Raw genomic sequence first — 23,877 nt, 5'->3', positions numbered from 1 at the left:
ACCCATGCATGGGGGCAATGATAGTGAGCCAAGGAGTCGTAAAGTTTCCCTTTGGTATTTTTCAGTTTCCTGGTCAGAAACCACCTACTTCTGTGATAAAGACAAGTCAAGCTTTTGAGGGGTGTTAGGACAGAGATAGATTTATTAAGGGAAGTTTTCTGTCCCTGCCCTTATGGAGCCATAGCTCCACCTAATGGAAATGAATATTTCTCTCCCTCAGAACAGTGTTTGTCCTTTTGTTTCTTTTACTCAGCATTATATCTTCAAGGTTTATCCATGTTGTAGCATGTATTAGAATTTCATTTTTCAAAATTAATTAATTAAATTGACTATAATTGTATATATTTATGGAGTACGATGTGATGTTTTGATGTATGTACACATTGTGAAAAGATTCAATCAAGCTAATTAGCATATTCATCACTTCACCTCTTTAACTTTTTTTGCAGTGAGAACATTTGAAATATATCCTTTTAGCAATTTTGGAGTATATAATACATTATTAACTATGCTCACCATGCAGTGCAGTAGATCACTAAAACTTATTCCTCTTGTGTAACTCAAAATTTGTACCCTTTGACCGACATATCTCCTTTCCCCTCCCCACCCTTCATCTCTGGAAACCAGTGTTCTACTCTCTGTTTCTATGAGATTGACAAATTTTTAGATTCCACGTGTAAGTGAGATCATACAGTGTTTGTCTTTCTGTGCCTGGCTTATTTAGCTTAACCTAATGTCTTCCAGGTTCATCCAGGTTGTTGCAGTTGACAAGATTTTGAGATAATGGTTCAGTTTTATTCTTCTGCATGTGGATATCTAGTTTTCCCAGCACCATTTACTGAAAGCACTGTCCTTTCCCCATTGTATGTTTGTATTAGTCCATTCCCACAGTTCTGTAAAGAAATACCTGAGACTGGGTAATTTATAAAGATAAGAGACTTAATTGGCTCATGGTTCTGCAGGCTGTACAGGTAGCATGGCTAGGGAGGCCTCAGGAAACTTACGATCATGTTGGAAGGTGAAGGGGAAGCAGATACGTCTTACGTGGCCGGAGCCAGAGGAAGAGAGTGAGGGGGAGGTGCTACACACTTTTAAACAACCAGATCTCGTGAGAACTCACTCACTATCATGAGAACAGCAAGGGGGAGATCCATCTCCATGATCCAGTCACCTCCCACTAAGCCCTTCCTCCAACACTGGAGATTATAATTTGACATGAGATTTGAGTGGTAACACAAATCCAAATCACATCAATGTTCTTGGCACCTTTGTTGAAAATCAATTGACTGTAAATGCGTGGGTTTATTTGTAGGCTTTTTATCCTGTTCCATTGGTCAATGTGTCTACTTCTATGCCAGTACCATGCTGTTTTGATTATCATAGCTTTATAATATAGTTTGAAATCAGACAGGGTGATGATTCCAGCTTTGTTCTTTTTGCACAAGATTGCTTTGGATATTTGAGTTTTAAACAATGGTTCCATAATATTCTCTCTATATATAATATTATATATATAATATTCTATTATATATAACATTCTTTATATATAATTGAATATTATATAATTGTGATATATATAATTGTGATACACATATATATATATATATATCTCACATTTGTTTATCCATTCATCTGCTGAAGAACATCTGGGTTGTTTCAACCTTTTGGCAATTGTGAATAATGCTGCTATGAATATTAGTGAGCAAATACCTGTTTGAATCTTTCAATTCTTTTGATTCTGTATCCTGAGGTGGAATTGTTGGATCATCTGGTAATTTCGTATTTAATTTTTTGAGGAACCACCATACCGTTTATCACAGCAACTGTACCATTTTACATTTCCACCAGCAACATATGAAAGTTCGAATTTCTCCACATCCTCAATACTTGTTATATTCTGTGTTTTTTGGGAGTGGGTGTTTGTTTGATGACAGCTATCTTAGTCAGTTTGAGCTGGTATAATAAATTGCCGTAGACTAGGTGGCTTAAACAAGAAAAATTTATTTCTCACAGTTCTAGAGGCTAGAAAGTCCAATATTAAGGCACTAGTAGATTTGTTGTCTGGTGAAGGTCCTCTTCTTGGTTACCAGACTTCTTGCTGTATCCATCACATGGCAGAAAGAGAGCAAGAGTGCTCTCTGGGGTCCTTTTTATTCCACTCATGAGGGTCCCACCCTCATAACCTAATTACCTCCCAAAGGCCCCATCTCCTATTACCATCACATTAGGGGTTAGGATTTCAACATATGAATTTGGGGGAGTGGACAGGAATATTCAGTCCATAACAATAGTCATATTAATGGGTGTGAAGTGGTATCTTATTTTGGTTTTGATTTGTATTACCCTAAAGATTAATGATGAGCATCTTTGCATGTGCTTATTTGCCATTTGTATGTCTTCTTTGGAGAAAGTTTTATTCAAATCCTTTGGTCATTTTTTAATGTGGTTGCTTTGGTGTTGTCGACTTGTAGAAGTTCTTTGTGTATTTTGGATATTAACCCTATATCAGATATATAATCAGCAAATATTTTCTCCTATTTTATGAGTTACCTTTTTACTCTCTTAATAGTGTCCTTTGATGCACAAAGGTTTTTAATTTTGATATAAAGTCCAATTTATCTATTTTTCCTTTTGTTGCCTGTACTTTTGGTCTCAAATCCAAGAATTCATTGCCAAATCCAGTGTCATCAAAGTTTTCCCCTTTGTTTTCTTAGAAAATTTTTTGTAGTTTTAGTTCTTAAGTTTAGATCTTTGATTCCTTTTTAGTTAACTTTTGTCCCTGGCATGAGGTAAGGGCCCAACTTTATTCTTTTGCATGTCGATATTCAGTTGTCCCAGCACTATTTACTGAGAATACTGTCCTTTCCCTTATTGAATGGACTTGGTCAAAAATCAATTGACTGTACATGTGAGGGTTTATTTCTTGGCTCTCTGTTCTATTTCACTGGACTATATGTCTGTCCTTATGCCAGTACCACACTATTTTGATTATTGTTGCTTTGTAGTAACTTTTTTTTTTCTTTTGACAGTGTCTCATTCTGTTGCCCGGGCTGGGCATACTACAAGCATACACTGCTATACCTGGGTAGTTTTTTTCTTTTGTTTTGTTTTGTTTTTGTTTGTTTGTTTGTTTGTTTACTGTTGCCTAGGCTGGTCTCAAACTCCTGGCCTGAAGTGATCCTCCCACCTCAGCTTCTCAAAGTGTTGGGATTACAGGTGTAAGCTACTGTGCCCAGCCTGTAGTAAATTTTGAAATCAGAAAGTGTGAGTTTTCCAATTTTGTTCATGTTTTTCAAGATTATTTTGACAAATTGGGGTTCCTTAATAGTCCACATGCATTTTAAGATGGTTTCTTCTATTTCTACAAAAAAAACACTTTAAGGATTTTGATAGAAATTGCATTGCATCTGTAGATCACTTTGGGTAGTAAAGGTATATTAACAATACTAAGTCTTATCATCCATGAACATAGGATGCCTTTCCATTGACTTAAGCCTTCCTTAATTTTCTCTAGCAGTGTTTTATAGTTTTCAGTATACAAGTCTTTCATCTTTTTGGTTAAATTTATTTCTAAGTATTTTATTATTTTTGGTGCTATTTTAAATGTGATTGTTTTCTTAATTTCTTCTTGGACTGTTCATCGCTAGTATATAGCAATGCAACTGATTTTTTTGTGTTAAATTTGTATCCTGCAACTTTGCCTAATTTCTTTATTAGCTCTAACAGGTTTTTGTGTGTGTGATTTTTAGGGTTTCTACATATAAGATCATGTCATCTGCAAACAGATAATTTTACTTCTTCCTTTCTGATTCGGATGCCTTTAATTTCTTTCTCTTGCCTAATTGTACTAGCTAGGACTTTCAATATTGTGTTCAATAGAAGTTGTGAAAGTAGGCATCCTTGTCTTGTTCCTGATATTAGGAGGAAATGTTTCAGTTTTTAACCATTAAGTATGATGTTAGCTGTGGTCTTTTCATATATGGCCTTTTTTATACTGAGGAAGTTCCCTTCTATTCTCAATTTATTGAGTGCTTTTATCATTAAAGGGCATTGAGTTTTGTCAAATGCTTTTTCTGCATTAATTGATATATCAAATGTTTTTCCCCTCATGCTATTAATGTCGTGTATTGCATTGATTGAGTTTTGTATGTTGAGTCATCATTGCATTCCAGGAATAAATCCTACTTGGTCATGGCGTATAATCCTTTTAATAAGCTGCTGGATGCAGTTTGCTAGTGTTTTGTTGAGGATTTTTGCATTAATGTTCATAAAGAATATTGCTCTACAGTTTTCTTCTATTGTCTTTGGCTTTGGTATCAAAATATAGTAGTTTCATAGAATAAGTTAGGACATGTTTTCTATGCTTCAGTTTTTTGGAAGACTTTGAGAAGATTTGGTATTAATTTTTCTTTTGATGTTTGTTAGAATTCGACAAACATCAAATTCAAAATTCATCTGGTCCCAGGCTTTTCTCTTTGGGAAGTTTTTGTTTACAGATTCAACCTCTTTATTAATTATAGATCTATTCAGATTTTCTATTTCTTCATGAGTCAGTATCTTATTTTTTTGATCACCACAAATTAGACATAAATATCATTGTTTTATATAGTCAGTGTTTGTTTAGATTTAAACACATTATTTACCATTTTGTTTCTCATCATTCCTTCTTCTATCTTAGACCTTCTGGATGGGATCACCTGAAGTACATCCTTAAAATTTCCACTGAGAAGAGTGTATTGGTGGTCAACTCAATTTTCATTTGTTTCTGTATACTCTTCTAGTTTGACAGTTATTTTCTATTAGTACTCTGAAGATATCATTCTACTATATTCTGGCTTCTACCACCACCATTGATAAGACAGCTTTCAGTCTAATTATATTAGCTTTGTAAGCAGAATAATGCCCCCCCTCCCGCCCCAGAAGTCAATGCCCTAATCCATGGAATCTGTGAATATGCTTGGTTACATGGCAAAGGGGTCTTGAGGTTGCAGGTGGAATTAAGTTTGCTAATCAAATGACCTTAAAATCGGGAGATTATCTTGGCCGGCCCAATATAATCACAAAAGTCCTTAAAAGTGAAAGAGGGGGACAAGAGGGACATAAAAACAGATGTGATAATGGAAGCAAGATTAATGCTGCAGTTGCTGACTTTGAAGATAGAGCAAGGGGGACACAAGCCAATGGATATGGGTGACCTCCAGAAGCTGGAAGGAGCAAAGAAACTGATTCTCCCCTGGAGCTTCTAGAAGGAATGAAACCCTGCCAATACCTTGGTTTTAGCCCAATGAGATCCATGTCAGACTTCTGAACTCCAGAACTGTGAGATAATACATTTGTATCATTTAAGCCCATAAGTTTCAGGTAATTTGCTATGGCAGCAGTAGAAAACAAATGTAGTGATTCTGATTTTTTTTTTTTTTTTTTTTTTTTTTTGCTGCTTTTAACGTTTTGCCTTTTTAATAAGTAGGTTTATCTTGATATTTCTACAGGTAGATTGGTTTATTGATAGATTGATTGATTTAACTTGCTTAAAATTTATTGGGGAATTCTGGAATCTGAGAATTATGATTTTTCTCAGTTCTAAAAATTCTTAGCTGTTATACCTGTAAATATTGGCTTTCTTCCTTGTGCTCTAGTGCCTTCTCTGGGAAGCCAATTAGACTTCTTTTATGTCTTTTCACTCTCCTTTTTATCTCTTAAGACTTCTCTCATGTATTCTATCTCTTTACTTCTATGTGCTTCATTTTGGATATTATCTCCAAATTTATATTCTGCTTTATGAATTCTGTCTCCATCTATGTCTAATTTGCAATTTAGCCCATCCATTGAGGGTTTGTGTTCTTGTAATTCAATCCTTCCATTAAAGTTTTAATTTCATTAGTTATACTTTTAATTTCCAAGAATATATTCTTATGATCTGTTCTTTTTCGTAACATCCTGTTCAGTTTCATAATAACCTTATTTGTCTCTTTTTACAGTTTTTTACTTAAAGTCTGTTTTCTCTGATATAAGTGTAGCTACTCTTGCTCACTTTTGTTTTCCATTTGTGTGAAATATCTTTTTCCATCCCTTCACTTTCAGTCTGTATGTGTCTTTACAGATGAAGTCAGTTTCATCAAGATTATTATTGATAAATGAGGACTTACTCCTGTCATTTTGTTGTCTTCTGGTTGTTTTGTATATCCTTTGTTTCTTTCTTCCCTTCTTACTGCTTGTCATTCTGGTTTGGTGGTTTTCTATAGTAATAAGGTTGATTATTCTTTGTTTCTTTTTATATCTGCTCTACTAATGAGTTTTAATACTTCTGTGTGTTTTCATAATGCTGATTGTCTTTTCACTTCCAGATTCAGGACTTCCTTGAGCATTTCTTGTAAGGCCAGTCTGTTGGTGACAAATTTCCTCAGTTTTTGCTCATCTAGGAAAAACAAAACATCTGTTTGAGCATCTTTTCGTATATTTATTAACCACTAAGTTCGCTTTTTAATGAAATACCTACTTAAGTTTTCACCTGTTTTTTGTTGGGTTATTTGTCATTCTCTTATTGCTTTATGAGTTCTCTACAAATTCTGGATACTATTCCTTTGTCAGCTATTTCTATGTCCCATATTTTTTTCTCTTTGTGACATTTCTTTTTCAAGAAAGTATTAATTAGTGGTTTAGGAACATTTTTGATTAATCATGTTTCCTGCTATGAGTTCTCAGAAATTTAAGAAATACACAAAGGAGCCAGGTGGGAGTTAAAATTCAGATCTAGCTTTATGACCTAAAATATAGAACTTTGCAGTAAAGCTAGATTAGAGAAGATAGCAAGGGCTTCTACCTACCACTTCAAATTGAACTTAAGTACCCCGTCACTCTTGTGAAAACTGTAGAACTGGATGATGGAGACTTCAAAGGAACAGGAAGTTCTGCAAAGATGAGCCAACCTCTTAAGAAGGAGGTAGTAACAATGCATGCTACTGGCTAGTAGGCTTTAGACCAGGAGGACTTTATGTAATACTGTAGCATAGTGGTTAAGAGTACAGGCTTTGGCACCAGACTGCCTGACTTGGAAACCAGGTAGAGCCTACTTAATATCTGTGCAACCTTGGACAAAGTACAGAACCTCTCCATGCCTCAGTTTTCTTACCTGTAAGATGGGGATTAATATGTCACCCATCTTATAGGTTGTTATGAGGATTAAATGAGGTAACACATGTAAAATGCTCAGAATAGTGTCTAGGTCACAGTTAGTGCTCAAAAAATTTTAGTGATATGATGATGATGATGATGATGATGATGATAATGATGATGGAGATTGTGTGGCACAGTCCTCCTGCCCACTAAAATATGAGACATAAACCATTAAATTAAATCCCCTCAGTCCTCAGGGAGGGATATGGAAATAAGAGGGCAAGGAGAATAACCATTTCCCCTAACAACAATTAAGATGCTCTGTTGGTATTGAGAACACACTGGGTATAGTTCTCCCTTGACAGAATTTTCTAGAACCTTGCTATCCTTTATTATTCTCAAGCTTTAAAATTCATATGGTTCACCTAGAATTCTTAAAATGAAGCGGGTTTGGGATGGAGATTGAGATTCTGCATTTCTTTTTTTGAAAAAACTTTTAAATTTAGTTTTAAATGTTTATTTTATTTTAAGTTCTGGGATACATGTGCAGGATGTGCAGGCTCATTACATAGGTAAACGTGTGCAATGGTGGTTTGCTGCACCTATCAACCCATCACCTAGGTATTAAGCCCCTCATGCACTAGCCATTTATCCTGATGCTCTCCCTCCCCTAACACCTCCTGCAGGCCCCAGTATGTGTTGTTCCCCTCTCTGTGTCCATGTGTCCTCATTGTTCAGCTCCCACTTATAAGTGAGAACATGTGGTGTTTGGTTTTCTGTTCCTGTATTAGTTTGCTGAGGATAATGGCTTCCAGCTCCATCCATGTCCCTGCAAAGGACATGATCTCATTCCTTTTTGTGGCCACATAATATTTTGTGGTGTATATACACCACATTTTCTTTATCCAGTCTATTATTGATGGGCATTTGGGTTGATTCCATGTCTTTGCTATTGTGAATAGTGCTGCAGTGAACATACGTGTGCATGTATCTTTATAACATAATGATTTATATTCCTTTGAGTATATACCCAGTAATGGGATTGCTGGGTCAAATGGTATTTCTGGTTCTTGGTCTTTGAGGAATCACCACACTGTCTTCCACAATGGTTGAACTAATTTGCATTCTCAGAAACAGTGTAAAAGCATTCCTATCTCTCCACAGCCTTGCTAGCATCTGTTGTTTCTTGACTTTTTAATCTCCATTCTGACTGGGGTGAGATGGTATTTCATTGTGGTTTTGATTTGCATTTCTCTAACAATCAGTGATGGTGAGCTTTTTTTTATATGTTCTCCACATAAATGTCTTCTTTTGAGAAGTGTCTGTTCATGTCCTTTGCACAGTTTTTTATGGGGTTGTTTTTTTCTTGTAAATTTAAGTTCCTTGTAGATTCTGGATATTAGACCTTTGTCAAATGGATAGCTTGCAAAAATTTTCTCCCATTCTGTAGGTGGTCTGTTCATTCTGATGATAGTTTCTTTTGCTGTGCAGAAGCTCTTAAGTTTAATTAGACCCCATTTGTCAATTTTGGCTTTTGTTGCAATTGCTTTTGACATTTTTGTCACGAAATCTTTGCCCATGCCTATGTCCTGAATGGTATTGCCTAGATTTTCTTCTAGGGTTTTTATAGTTTTGGGTTTTATATTTAAGTATTTTATCCATTTTGAGTTAATTTTTGTATAAAGTATAAGAAAGGGTCCAGTTTCAATTTTCTGCATATGGCTCGCCAGTTTTCCCAGCACCATTTATTAAATAGGGAACCCTTTCCCCATTGCTTGTTTTTGTCAGGTTTGTCAAAGATCAGATGGTTGTGGATGTGCAGTTTTATTTCTGAGATCTCTATTCTGTTCCATTGGTCTATGTATCTGTTTTGGTACCAGTACCATGCTGTTTTGGTTACTGTAAACTTGTACTGTAGTTGGAAGTCAGGTAGTATGATGCCTCCAGCTTTGTATTTTTGCTTAGGATTGTCTTGGCTATATGGGCTCTTTTTAAATTCCATACGAATTTTAAAATAGTTTTTTCTAATTCTGTGAAGAATGTCAATGGTAGCATAATGGGAATAGCATCAAATCTATAAATTACTTTGGGCAGTATGGCCATTTTCACGATATTGATTCCTCCTATCCATAAGCATGGAATGTTTTTCCATCTGCTTGTGTCCTCTTTAACTTCCTTGAACAGTGGTTTGTAGTTCTCCTTGAAGAGGTCCTTCACTTCCCTTGTTAGCTGTATTCCTGGGTATTTTATTCTCTTTGTAGCAATTGCAAATGGGAATTTATTCACATGATTTGGCTCTCTGCTTGTCTGTTGTTGGTGTATAGGAATACTTGTGATTTTGGCATATTGATTTTGTATCCTGAGACTTTGCTGAAGTTGCTTATCAGCTTAATGAAGCTTTTAGGCTGAGATGATGGGGTTTTCTAGATGTAGGATCATGTCATCTGCAAACAGAAACAGTTTGACTTCCTCTATTCCTACTTGAATAGGCTTTATTTCTTTCTCTTGCCTGATTGGCCTGGCCAGAACTTCTAATACTGTGTTGAATAGAAGTGCTGAGAGAGGGCATCCTTGTCTTGTGCTGGTTTTCAAGGGAAATGCTTCCAGCTTTTTGCCCATAAAGTATGATATTGGCTGTGGGTTTGTCATAAATGACTCTTATTATTTTGAGGTATGTTCCATCAATACCTAGTTTATTCAGCTTTTAACATGAAGGGATGTTGAATTTTATCAAAAGACTTTTCTGTGTCTATTGAGATAATCATGTGTTTTTTGTCTTTAGTTCTGTTTATGTGATGAATTACATTTATTGATTTGTATATGTTGAACCAGGCTTGTGTCCTGGGGATGAAGTGAACTTGATTGTGGTGGATATGCTTTTTGATGTGCTGCTGGATTCTGTTTGCCAGTATTTTACTGAGGATTTTTGCATTGATGTTCATCAGGGATGTTGGCCTGATGTTTTCTTTTTTGTTGTTGTATCTCTGCCAGGTTTCGGTATCAGGATGATGCTGGCCTCCTAAAACGAGTTAGGAAGAAGTCCCTCCTTTTCAATTATTTGCAATAGTTTCAGAAGAAATGGTACCAGCTCCTCTTTGTACCTCTGGTAGAGTTCAGCTGGTAGGCTATTTAATACTGCCTCAATTTCAGAACTTGTTGTTGATCTATTCATGAATTTAACTTCTTCCTGGTTCGGTCTTGGGAGGGTATATGTGTCTAGGAATTTATCCATTTCTTCTAGATTTTCTCATTTATTTGCATAGAGATGTCTATAAATAACAAATAATATGTCTATAAATAATACTGTAAGGTATTCTCTGATGGTTGTTTGTATTTCTGTGGGGCCAGTGGTGATATCCCCTTTGTCATTTTTTATTGTGTCTATTTGATTCTTCTCCCTTTTATCCTTTATTAGTTTAGCTAGTAGTCTATTTTATTAACTTTTGAAAAAACAGCTCCTGGATTTGTTGATTTTTTAAAGTTTTTTGGTATGTGTATCTATCTCCTTCAGTTCCACTCTGATCTTGGTTATTTCTTGTTTTCTGCTAGCTTTGGGATTTGTTTGCTCTTGGTTCTCTAGTTCTTTTAGTTGTGATATTAGGGTGTCAATTTGAGATCTTTCTGGCTTTTTGATGTGGGCATTTAGTGCTATAAATTTCCCTCTTAACACTGCTTTAGCTGTGTCCCAGATATTCTGGCTCATTGTCTCTTTTTTCTCACTGGTTTCAAAGAACTTCTTGATTTCTACCTTAATTTCATGATTTGCCCAGGAGTCATTGAGGAGCACATTGTTCAGTTTCCATGTAGTTGCTGTGGTTTTGAGTGAGTTTCTTAATCTTGAGTTCTTATTTGATTGTGCTGTGATCTGAGAGACTGTTGGTTGTGATTTCAGTTCTTTTGCCTTTGCTGAGGACTGTTTTACTTCCAGTTATGTGATTGATTTTAGAGTAAGTGCCATGTGGCACTGAGAAGAATGTATATTCTGTTGTTTATGGGTGGAGAGTTCTGTAGATATCTATCAGATTCACTTGATCCAGAGCTGAGTTCAAGTCCTGAATATCCTTGTTAATTTTCTGTCTCAATGATCTATCTAATATTGACAGTGGGTGATAAAGTCTCCCACTATTATTGTCTGGGAATCTAAATCTCTTTGTAGGTCTCTAAGAACTTGTTTTATGAATCTGGGTGCTCTGGTACTGGGTGCATATATATTTAGGATAGTTAGCTCTTCTTGTTGAATTGATCCTTTTACCATTATATAATGTCCTTCTTTGTATTTTTTGATGTTTGTTGGTTTAAAGTCTGTTTTGTTAAAAATTGCGGCCAGGCGCGGTGGCTCACGCATGTAATCCCAACACTTTGGGAGGCTGAGGCGGGCGGATCACGAGGTCAAGAGATTGAGACCATCCTGGCTAACATTGTGAAACCCCGTCTCTACTAAAAATACAAAAAATTAGCCAGGCATGGTGGTGGGTGCCTGCAGTTCCAACTACTCTGGAGGCTGAGGCAGGAGAATGGTGTGAACCTAGGAGGCAGAGCTTGCAGTGAGCCAAGATCACGCCACTGCACTCCAGCCTGGGTGACAGAGTGAGACTCCATATCAAAAAAATAAAATAAAATGCAACCCCTGCTTTTTACTGCTTTCCATTGCTTGGTAAGTTTTCTTCCATCCCTTTATTTTGAGCCTATATGTGCCTTTGCACATGAGATGGTTCTCTTGAATACAGCACACCACTGGCTCTTGACTGTTTATCCAGCTTGCCGTTCTGTGTCTTTTAATCGGGGCATTTAGCTCATTTACGTTTAAAGTTAATATTTTTAGGTGTGAATTTGATTCTGTCATCATGATGCTAGCTGGTTATTTCACAGACTTGTTTATGTCATTGCTTCATAGTGTCATTGGTCTTTGTACTTCAGTGTGTTTTTGTAGTGGCTGTTAACAGTTTTTCCTTTCCATATTTAGTGCTTCCTTCAGGAGCTCTTGCAAGGCAGGCCTGGTAGTGACAAATTCCTTCAGTATTTGCTTGTCTGAAAAGGATCTTATTTCTCCTTCACTTATGAAGTTTAGTTTGGCCAGATAGGAAATTCTGGGTTGCAAATGCTTTCCTTTTTTTTTTTTTTTTTTTTTTTTAGATGGAGTCTCGCTCTGTCACCCAGGCTGGAGTGCAGTGGCCGGATCTCAGCTCACTGCAAGCTCCACCTCCCGGGTTTACACCATTCTCCTGCCTCAGCCTCCTGAGTAGCTGGGACTACAGGCGCCTGCCACCTCGCCCGGCTAGTTTTTTTTGTATTTTTTTTTAGTAGAGACGGGGTTTCACGGTATTAGCCAGGATAGTCTTGATCTCCCGACCTCGTGATCCGCCTGTCTCGGCCTCCCAAAGTGCTGGGATTACAGGCTTGAGCCACCGCGCCCGGCCGCAAATGCTTTTCTTTAAGAATGTTGAATATTGGCCCCCAATCTCTTGTGGCTTGTAGGGTTTCTGCAAAGAGGTCTGCTGTTAGTCTGATGGGCTTCCCTTTGTAGGTGACCTGGCCTTTGTCTCTGGCTGCCCTTAACATTTTTTCCTTCATTTTGACCTTGGAGAATCAGATGGTTATGTGTCTTGGGGTTGATCTTTTCATGGAGTATTTTACTGGGGTTCTCTGGATTTCCTGAATTTGAATGTTGGGCCTATCTTGTTAGGCTGGGGTAGTTCTGTTGGATGATATCCTGAAGTATGTTTTTTCAACTTGGTTCCATTGTCCCCCTCTCTTTCAGGTATCACAGTTATTCATTAGTTTAGTCTTTTTACATAATCCCATAGTTCTTGGAGCTTTTGTTTGTTCCTTTCATTGTTTTTGCTCTAATCTTGTCTGTCTGTCTTATTTCAGCAAGATAGTCTTCAAGTTCTGAAATTCTTTCCTCTGCTTGGTCTATTTGGTTATTGGTACTTGTGGTTGCATTGTGAAGTTCTCATGTTGTGTTTTTCAACTCCATCAGTATGGGGGGAACCTGCCCCCAATATTTCAACGTAGATTCTTTCTATTTTCCATAAGTGTTGGCGAGCTGAGAAATAAAGAGAGACAGTACAAAGAGAGGAATTTTACAGCTGGGCCTGAGGGGGTGACATCACATATCAGTAGGACCGTGATGCCCGCCTGAGTCTCAGACCAGCAAGTTTTTATTAAGGGTTTCAAAAGGGGAGGGGGTGTAAGAACAGGGAGTAGGTACAAAGATCACATGCTTCAAAGGGCAAAAAGCAGAACTACTAATAAGGGTCTAACAAAGATCACAAGGCAAAGGGCAAAAGCAGAACTACTGATAAGAGTTCAACAAAGATCACAAGGCAAAGGGCAAAAGCAGAACCACTGATGAGGATCTATTTTCAGCAGTGCACATATTGTCTTGATAAACATCTTAAACAACAGAAAACAGGGTTCGAGAGCAGAGAACCGGTCTGACCACAAATTTACCAGGGCAGTTTTCCCAACCCTAGTAAGCCTGAGGGTTCTGCAGGAGACCAGGGCATATCTCAGTCCTTATCTCAACTGCACAAGACAGATATTCCCAGAGCGGCCATTTATAGACCTCCCCCCAGGAATGCATTCCTTTCCCAGGGTATTAATATTAATATTCCTTGCTAGGAAAAGAATTTAGCGATATCTCTCCTACTTGCATGTCCATTTATAGGCTGTCTACAAGAAGAAAAATATGGCTCTTTTTGCCTGACCCCACAGGCAGTCAGACCTTATGGTTGTCTTCCCTTGTTCCCCAAAAATCGCTGTTATTCTGTTCTTTTTCAAGGTGCACTGATTTCATATTGTTCAAACACATATGTTTTACAATCAATTTGTACAGTTAACACAATTATTACAGTGGTCCTGAGGTGATGTACATCCTCAGCTTACAAAGATAACAGGATTAGGAGATTAAATTAAAGACAGGCATAAGAAATTATAAAAGTATTATTTGGGAACTGATAAATGTCCATATTAAAATGAAATCTTCACAATTTATGTTCCTCTGCTGTGGGTCCAGCTGGTTCCTCCGTTCGGGGTCCCTGACTTCCCATAACACATCAGGTCGTTTATGTTCCTCTCTAACGTGGTTATTCTGGTAAACAGCTCCTGTAATGTTTTATCATGGTTCTTAGCTTCTTTGCATTGGGTTAGAACATGGTTCTTTAGCTCAGTGAAGTTCATCATTACCCACATTCTGAAGCCTACTTCTGTCAATTCATCCATCTTGGCCTCCGCCCAGTTCTGTGCCCTTGCTGAAGAGGTGTTGTGATCACTTGGAGGAGAAGAGGCACTCTGGCTTTTTGAGCTTTCAGCATTTTTTTGTTGATTCTTTCTCATCTTAATGAGTTTATCAACTTTGATCTTTGAGGCTGCTGACCTTTAGATGGGGTTTTTATGGGGACTTTTTTGTTGATGCTGTTGTTGCTGTTGCTTCCTGTTTGTTTTTCTTTTAACAGTCAGGGTACTCTTCCATAGTGCTGCTGCAGTTTGCTTGGGGTCCACTCCAGATCCTAGTCACCTGGGTCCCTCCTGCACATGGAGGTATCACCAATGGAGGCTGCAGAACAGCAAAGATGGCTGCCTGCCCCTTCCTCTGGGAGCTCTGTCCCAGAGGGGCACCAACCTGATGTCAGTGGGAACGCTCTCATATATTAGACTTTCAATAGCAATGTCTAATGGCAACTGCCCAGTACGCACAGGACACCAGCACCAAGAACAGAAATTATTCAGCTGGCTGCAGCGGCTCACACCTGCAATCCCAGCACTTTGGGAGGCTGAGGCGGGTGGATCACCTGAGGTCAGGAGTTCGAGACCAGCGTGACCAACATGGCGAAACCCTGTCTCTACTAAAAATACAAAATTAGCTGGGTGTGATGCTGCACATTCAATTTTAGCTCACATGATATATATAAAGAATGAACGAATTTCTTATAGCAGAATTGGAAGCAAGGGTGTAAGAATACTTTGAGAAGGATCAGAAAGACTGATATTAAAAATGTATTTCTGCCTCTTTATTCAAGTCCCTGTAGCTGATCACTAGCTCTCTGGAGTACTTCTAAAGTCAGAAGTCACTGTGTCTCATGTTGTATCACCTAGTAATGGACAAAGAAACTAAGACAGGGATTAAAGTTATGACTGGTATTACTCCGCTTTTCATCTGCTGTGTTGAAAGTCAACTTATCATTTTTCACATTATTGTATACATCTAAAACATGTTATAAACGAAGACTGGAAGTGAACACTGAAAAACTGAGAAAGTTTTAGTTGTTGCAGGTAATGCAATTATGGTTCAAATTTTTCTTTATTTTTGTCTATTGTTATTGTTTTGTTTATGCAGTACAGAAAAGAGTCACAACTCTTTCTTTCTTAGCTAAGTTCACATTACTCTCTGATGTGGAATGTTTTCCAAGCAAATTCCTGTTCCTCAGGAAATTTGAGCTATTGTGAACTCTGCTCTGCCTTCTAAAACAACATAGCAATAATTAGATGTCTTTAAACCTCTTAAGGAAGGATAATTGCTTAAGGAATGATCACTGTCTTGGCTATAGAAAGTTCACTGTGAATTTGTTCTCAGTGTTAAACATACAGCAGAATATTTTCTGTATCTTTTAATATTGCTTATTAAATACTAGTAGAAAATTTACTGTATGGTCACTGACACGTTTTGTCAAGGTTCTACCTCCAGTGACTCCCCAGCAAATGCCTATGTATAGGAAGAAAAAACGCTCTTTCTTTTTATATCATTCATATGAGTTTATTAGAAAATTTTGAATCAATTACACCCAATTGCAATTAAATTTCTCCAATTTATCATGCTATACCTTGCTTGAGTAGTCAAAGAGGACATAGTATACAAAATATATAACACAAGGATAGTTTGAGTAATATAGTGGAAAGACTATATCACAAGATTGGAAATACCCTGGGATCAAGATCAAATTCGAATGATTTGCAAAGCTATGGGACCTTGTGGTGTAACACATGGATTATGCATTATGTTAGAAATGGTTTGTGAAGGAATTTGTCAATTTTGTAGCTTGTTTTATTTAGGCTCTGCACAGAGCATGTATACTGTATGATTATTCACTTTGTTTATCTTGTGCAGCTGTTTGCTAGAGAACCATAAGGAAGGGTTTTGAAAACAATTAATTTTTTTTTTTGAGATGGAGTTTCACTCTGTTGCCTAGGCTGAAGTGAAGTGGCACAATCTCGGTTCACTGCAATCTCCGCCCCCCGAGTTCAAGTGAATCTCTTGCCTCAGCCTCCTAGGTAGCTGGGATTATAGGTGTTTGCCACCATGCCTGGCTAATTTTTGCATTTTTCATAGAGATGGGGTTTTGCCATGTTGGCCAGGCTGGTCTCGAACTCCTGACCTCAGGTGATCCGCCCGCCTCAGCCTCCCAAAGTGCTAGAATTACAGGTGTGAGCCACCGCACCTGGCCAGAAAAGCCTCTTTTAAGATATCAAGAGTTGGATATATGGTTACAACTACTAACAGAAAAAAAAATTATACAGATATTTTTAAATGGAAAGTAATCCATCCACATTCTTTTCTTGCATTGGAAAAAATGGCAGCTGTCTGAGAAATAATAAGCACATGCCTTGTGAGATGGCTAACAGGAATAGAGAAAAGAACCCTGGAAATGGGGATAAAAAGAGATGTACAGAAGTGGAATAGTCAAGAGAAAGCTGTTTCAGAATTAATAGATAATCCAAAATAGGAATTACCAACATTCACATAATAGAGATTCAAGTATTAATATAATTTAGTTTAGGTTACATTCTTGGTTTATCCCAAGAGTTATGAACTACTGTTTGCTGCTGGTTTTTTTCCCCTTCTGCAAGGATTTTATTGTTGTTTCATTTTGTTTTGTTTTATTTGCTATTTTGCTGTTTGGGATCACTTCTAGTCTATATCAATCAGGCTTAAAAACTTGAACTGATTTTGCTGTTATCATATAAAACTTCTAATGGGAGAAATTGTTAATACAGATAGAATATCTGGAATTTTTCTGATTCTAACCTTCTTTTAACTCATTTTTAGTTTATTATTTATATTCTGCCTATTTGGCAATATTTTCATGGTTTAAAATTTTTCTTAGTTAAAATATTTTTGTAATCACTAGTTCTATTTATAGCTTCAGTGCACTGCATATATTTTATGCAATACAATACAGGTAATGGAAACTCTGAAGACATTTAGTTGCTCCAGCCATACACCAATTTGCTCATGTTGTTTTTACTGTTGGTCCATTCCAGAAAATGGTAAATATACAGGAACATGCAGAGGATAACAAATATCCATGTTTCTGACACATCTCAAATTGCACGTGTCCAAAACTGTACCCTTGATCTCCCCAAAGCTGTTCTACTTGCAGCCTTCCCAATCACAGCTGATGACATCTCCATCCTTCCAGTTGCTCAGGCCAAAAGCCTTGGAGTCCTCCTTAATACATCTTTCTCTCACTCCACATACAATTCATGAGCAAATGCAATGGCCTTTATTTTCAGAATGCATCCTAACTTTTTCCTAATCCATTTTCTCTCACCTGGTTCACTGCAGTAGCCTTCTACCTGGGCTCCCTGCTTCTGCCCTTGCTCCCTACAGTTTTCTTCACACTGCAGCCACAGTGATTGGCTTACAGTGTAAGTCAGATCAACCAACTTCATTGCAATTGCCCCCATTTCTCCCAGAGCAAAAGCCAAGATCCTCCACGCTGCCTCTCTGCTTCCATCTCCTGACACTCTTGCCTTGCTTAGTTCTTTCTAGGCATAGGGCTACTCAGTATATATTCTTGAAGTAAGGCAGGAACAACCCATGTTTGTATTAAAGGACATTGAGGTTGTCTCCCCAGTTCACTTTTCAACTCACTTTAATGTGACTTCTATCCTCACTGTTCCACTAAACTGCTAACATAAAGGTCTCTAATGACTTTCATGTGACCTAATCGAATAGCTACTTCTCTGTCCTTGTCTTACTCAGTCCTTCTCTCCTATCACTCAACTAGCACATATTCTGATTCTAGAAATATGGAAATAATTAAAAGAAAGAAAAACCTATGTCTCTGCGGGATGTACATTCTAGTGGGGGGAAGAAATAAATAAACAAGGTGACAAGTACTATGGAGAAAATTGCAGCAGGGAAGAAGAATTAAGGGTATTGGAGTAGGTTTCCATTTTAAATAGGCTGATCTGTGGGAACTCTATTGAAAAGGTGACTCAGTCTTGAGTAGATTTTTTTTTTTTTTTTTGAGACAGAGTGTTGCTCTGTCACCCAGGCTGGAGTGCAGTGGCGCGATCTCGGCTTACTGCAAGCTCCGCCTCTCGAGTTCACGCCATTCTTCTGCCTCAGCCTCCCGAGTAGCTGGGACTACAGGCACCTGCCACCATGCCCGGCTAATTTTTTTTATACTTTTAGTAGAGACGGGGTTTCACCATGTTAGCCAGGATGGTCTCGATTTCCTGACCTTGTGATCCGCCTGCCTCAGCCTCTCAAAGTGCAGGATTACAGGTGTGAGCCACCGCGCCCTGCCTTGAGTAGAAATTTTAAAGAGGAGAAGGAGCAAGTCAAGTGGAAGAGCATTCCAGGAGAGGGAATAATCAGTGCAAATGCCTTGAAGTAAGAATGTGCTGAGAGAAAGAATGGATGAAATCACCTAGGGGTGACTGGAGACTGAGCCCAAGGGTCATCTGTCATTGGGGCAGGGAAATGAGAAGGAACCTGCAAAAGAGGTAGAACAGGAGTGGCCAGTGAGAGAGGAGGAAACACTCTCCCTTCCTAGAGTTAGAAACACCATTTTCTCTTGGTTTTCCTCCTACCTCATATCTCTTTTGAGTCCTGTTTGTGGACTTCTCTACATCCTCTATAATAATATACTGTATGTGCCAGTTAATTTCCAGAAGAGGATTAGAGTATAATATGACACTAGGTGTGCATATATGCTAGAACTATGAGTGAACCCAAGCCCAGAAAAAATAGACTTAGTAGGAATTTAAGGTAGAAGGAGTAGAACTGAGATACTCCACAGGTCAGGGTCCAAGTGCCAAAGGAGTGTGGTAGATTCCAGGTTAGGCATCAGTAACCAAAGTCTATTTATTAGTATAACAGGGCTTGAGGCAAAAAGTATGGGTTGCAGAGAAAACTATGAAGGGCTACGTAAAGAGCCAGGTTATTTCAGATTCTTTCCAAATAATGGTGAACAGAACAGGGCCCATTTCCCAGGGAGAGAAGCTGACAGGAATCAGGTATAAAGTAGACCCTAGCATTGACTTGACTACAGAATGAGACTCCCACTCCTCTGGCATGAATAACTGTGGACCCAGGTGAATTGAAGGAGGCATATTCACCTAGGTTTCCTAAAAGGACTAGGTGCTCGGTCTAGTCACCACATGGGGCTATTCCAGGGTGTACTATCTGATAACATCACAGAAGTGGACCAAGATCTTCATCCTCAGGCAAGAGCAATTTCAAGGATTTCTAGGCAGCACTGGTTTGTAAGGCAAGAGGTCTTGGTACCTTGCTCACTTAGGCCCTTTGTTTGATACTGCAGAAGTGGCATCCCTGCACACTGCAGATAGCTAGGAACTGCTTCCAAATTGCTGGCATGGGGCTAAGACAGGAGGAAGGACTGGAAAACTTAAATGTTACTATCAACTAAAATTCTTTTAACTTCATTTTCACTTCTCACCCATTCTATATATATATGTGGGTATTTTTTTAAGATCCAAGTGCAAGACTCTGTTAACCTTCATCTTATTCATTTGGGACCCTATCTCTAGTCTGTCAAGAAAATTAATGTTTCTGATTATATTTAATGTATTCATTATCTTTTCCAATGGGTATGTTATTCACGTGCTCAGTGAACATGTCCTCTACAACATTTTCATTGATAGATAAAGATGAACAAGAAGATTAAGAATATAACCCTGCAGCGTATCACCAGAAGCCTCCCAGCAGGTCAACACATTAATCCTTAGCCTTTGGTTATGAGTCATTCGAACAGTTTCTAATTTACCCAGTTGTTCTTAAGTAAGCCCATATTTCCTCAATAAGTGAGGGAGAAGTGAGGGAAAAGATCAAGATGAGAAAGAAGTAGGCTTGGTAAGCCATGCCAAGGAGTTTACACACTATGTATAGTCAATGAGGGTCCATTAAATGGTTTTAAACAGTGGAGGGAGATGGTCACAGTCTTATATTAATGGGTCTGTGCAACCTCCTTAGTTTGTTCTTCATTAATTGCCATTCTTTCATCTTTTGAATATAATTTAAAATGTGAGCTCATAAAGTAACTAGAAAAGTAAAACAAACTAAAGAGATGTCACATGCCTTTCTAGTTCCACCTACCTCCTTGACTTGATGTGTTTGCCCTTCCTTCACTACTTTCATCTGGCAAATTTCTATACATCCTTCACATTTAACCTGTAGATCGCCATATCAAGTCATATGTTCATACTAAAGTATTTCATGAAAGATACATACATACCAGTATATATTTAACACGTTCCATGTCCACCTACAAACTTCCTTTCTTTTTCCTATGAGTATTATTGGCCTTGAGATGTTGGAGTTCTGTCTTGTAAAGAGTCCTTTGTAGGCCTTACTTTGTGGCTAATTCATCCCTGCTTTTCAATAACTGTTCTTTAGGTTTTCCACACTCTTTGGTCTGTCATACTTTATCACTAGCAGCCCCTTCACAAATACATTTTCCTCTTTTTCTTTGCATCTGGCATTTCGCATTCCTTTCAGGTGATGCTTATTAAATATTAATATAATATTTACTTTAGGGGGCTACTTGTTCTCATGGTACTATTATGTTAGGAGAGCAATTAAATACTAATTAATTTTTAACTGTTTATTTTCTTTTAAAATTCATAGGTTCCAACTCCATTGGGAGCTTCTTCTCTAATGGCACCTCAACCCATTGTTCATACCCAGCAAGGCCTAAGGACCAGTAGTCCTTCCACTCCATCCCCAGAACATCAGGTACATTTGGGTTGTTGTTGCTAAGCGCCTTGGCAAAGATAGGCAATCAGTGGAGGCAGGATCAGTGTTATAATGGAGTTTTGCAACATAGCCATCTTTTGTGTACTGTTGGTCTCTCATAGAAGAAAGCCTAATTGTAACATTTTCATCATCATAGAAAGACACAGAACTGTGCAGACCTGGTACAGACCTTTATAAACTTGTGTTGTTAAGCCTCAACTGCTTCTTATATTTATTCAGCCATCCTTTTATTCATTTATTTGTTTATTCATTCAACAAACCCAACTGTAATTAGTATTGGAGAAATGGCTAACCCAGTCTGGAGATTTCAAGGATGACTTACCAGAGAACTGATACTTAAGTTTAATGATAATATTTAAAAATAGACAGAGTTAACAGAGTGAGAAAGGATGCTCCGGATAAACATATACGCAGAGAGGGAAGCACAAAGCACCATGGGAACTCAAAGAAGAGAACGATTAATTTAGTAAAGGAAGCTTGCAAGTACTAAATGATAAAGAAGATTTCAAATAGTAGATGTATAGTGGATAGAAGAACTTTGGCATTACAGGCAGAAAGAATAGGTTGAACAAAGAAGTGGAAGTAGGCAGTGGTAATGTGAGGGAGTATAGCTGAAGTGTATGGGAGAGTGTCATGATCCAGGTGTCCACTGTCTCAGAGTATTGTATTCTAGAAGACTTTACAAGGTTTCTTCTTTCAGTCTTCAACTGATGTGCTGAGCCCCCTGATACCTGAACATTTGTTTTAGGAGGACTGACGAAGCTTCAGGTGTTAGATAATGAGAAAAATGGAGTGACAATTTACTTCCTTTCTGTTCTCATAGCAAGGCTGGTGGCATCATTTTTTTTCATTTTTAAGTTTATTTATTATTATTATTATTATTTTTTATTATACTTTAAGTTCTAGGGTACACGTGCACAACGTGCAGGTTTGTTACATGTGTATACATGTGCCATGATGGTGTGCTGCACCCAGTAACTCGTCATTTACATTAGGTATGTCTCCTAATGCTATCCCCTCCCCCCCTCCCCACAATAGGACCTGGTGTGTGATGACCCCTTCCTGTGTCCAAGTGATCTCATTATTCAATTCCCACCTATGAGTGAGAACATGCGGTGGTTTTCTGTTCTTGCGATAGTTTGCTGAGAATGATGGTTTCCAGCTGCATCCATGTCCCTACAAAGGACACGAACTCATCCTTTTTTATGGCTGCATAGTATTCCATGGTGTATATGTGCCACATTTTCTTAATCCAGTCTGTCACTGATGGACATTTGGGTTGATTCCAAGTCTTTGCTATTGTGAATAGTGCCGCAATGAACATACATGTGCATGTGTCTTTATAGCAGCATGATTTATAATCCTTTGGGTGGCATCATTTTGCCAAAATGGATTTCCTGAGCAGAGTCTCCAGACTCCCACCATGTAATTGCTGTAGCTGCTGTCTAAGCAACAGCAAGAGCAATGGTTGCCTCTTGATTTCTTGTCTTGGGCGGGGAGGGTGATCCCTGAGTAACATAAGCTCACCTTGGCATGGGAAATTTCATCAAATATTCTGGTCTCTGCTGGCTTGGCTTTCTTGAAACTATAATGTGCCCACACACCGTTATTTTTGAGCCATCATCTGTAAACAGAGACTACAATATGTGAAAGGTGATGAATTTTTTAGAGATTAGCAATTCCAAAATCCTCTTTAGGAAGAGGAAATGGAGGCCCTAAGAGAGATGACTTCCAAGGTTTCTTGGCTTCAAATCTAGAATTTTTTCCAATGTGTGGGCAAAAGCAGGCCTTCCATGCAAGGTGGATTCCCACTACACTTAGTGTCTCTGGCACTTAGCATTGACTGTCTTGCCCAGCTAGGTGGTTTTTCATGTGAGTGTCTTAGTTTCTTAACTAGATTTATTATCTCCAGTTATACACTGCATCGAATTCTTCTAGTGTAACTTATCTTCACTACCTCAATGTTGAGCACATTGTACATGCTCCACAAACATTTGTTGCTTGATTGATTCACACAGTCAATAAATAATGACGAAGCTGCTATGTATCAGGCTCAGTGTGAGGCCCAGAGAAACAAAGGCAAGAGAAACAAGTCCCTACCCCTAAGAATTTATAGGCTGATAGAGGCACTCATCTCAGCTTCTCTTTTTCTTTGGTACTGACATCAGACATTTTAGAGTCAAGTTGAAAAGAGTTGGTCATATTTTTGGGCTTTCGTATTTCAAGGCATTTCAACATATCCACAAATAGCAGGCCCAGTGAGCTGTGCAATATCATGGGGCTCCAATGTTTTAGGAGCTTTGGTCCTGAGCCAGACTGAATGCCCTCTCTTATCTACATATGTGAAGAATAGCCCTTCTTCCTCCCCAGGAGGCTGTGAGGGATTTAAAACAGATGTCTATCTGAGGGATCCTGCAGATCTCACATGCTATCAGGAGGCTGTGTGATTTCTCCCCATCATGAGGCCTTTATCATGACATGTTATGGCTCATGTCTCAAACCCCTGAGTTTCTTATTCTGTGCCATATCCATGCCTTTCAATTATCAGGACAGTAGCTGAAATTTATTGAGGGCTTACTAGGTACTAGGCACAGTATCAAGTATGTTATATGTGTAATTCCATTCAATCTACTTAATAATATGTGCCCAAAGCCCCATTATTATGGTTATTTTACAATGGAGAAAACTGAGACACTGTTAAAGTAACTAACCTAATATCCCATAGCCAATAAATAATCAAGCTTGACTGCAAAGTACAT

General features: G+C 38.2%; 1 protein-coding gene across 4 annotated transcripts in view; it reads left to right on the top strand.

The window, feature by feature from the left end:
- The window catches only part of VBP1 (VHL binding protein 1), an 86,552-nt gene that overhangs the window by 36,268 nt on the left and 26,407 nt on the right, over nt 1-23,877 (top strand). Inside the window, exon 14 of one of the 4 annotated variants that reach the window (XR_642304.2) lies at nt 20,990-21,055. Coding sequence is in view for 2 of the 4 variants with exons in the window: in XM_009198571.2 (XP_009196835.1) it covers nt 20,990-21,069 (80 nt within the window). In the remaining 2 variants the exon portion in view is untranslated. Of the gene's footprint in view, nt 1-20,989; nt 21,098-23,877 lie in introns of those variants that run through there. The other 3 variants (XR_642303.2, XM_009198571.2, XM_017953780.2) reach the window with 3 other exon arrangements.

The sequence above is a fragment of the Papio anubis genome, chromosome X, assembly GCF_008728515.1.
Source record: "Papio anubis isolate 15944 chromosome X, Panubis1.0, whole genome shotgun sequence".
Classification (NCBI taxonomy): domain Eukaryota; kingdom Metazoa; phylum Chordata; class Mammalia; order Primates; family Cercopithecidae; genus Papio; species Papio anubis.
The sequence above is the reverse complement of the archived record's forward strand: the minus strand, read 5'-3'. Positions and strand labels throughout refer to the sequence as shown.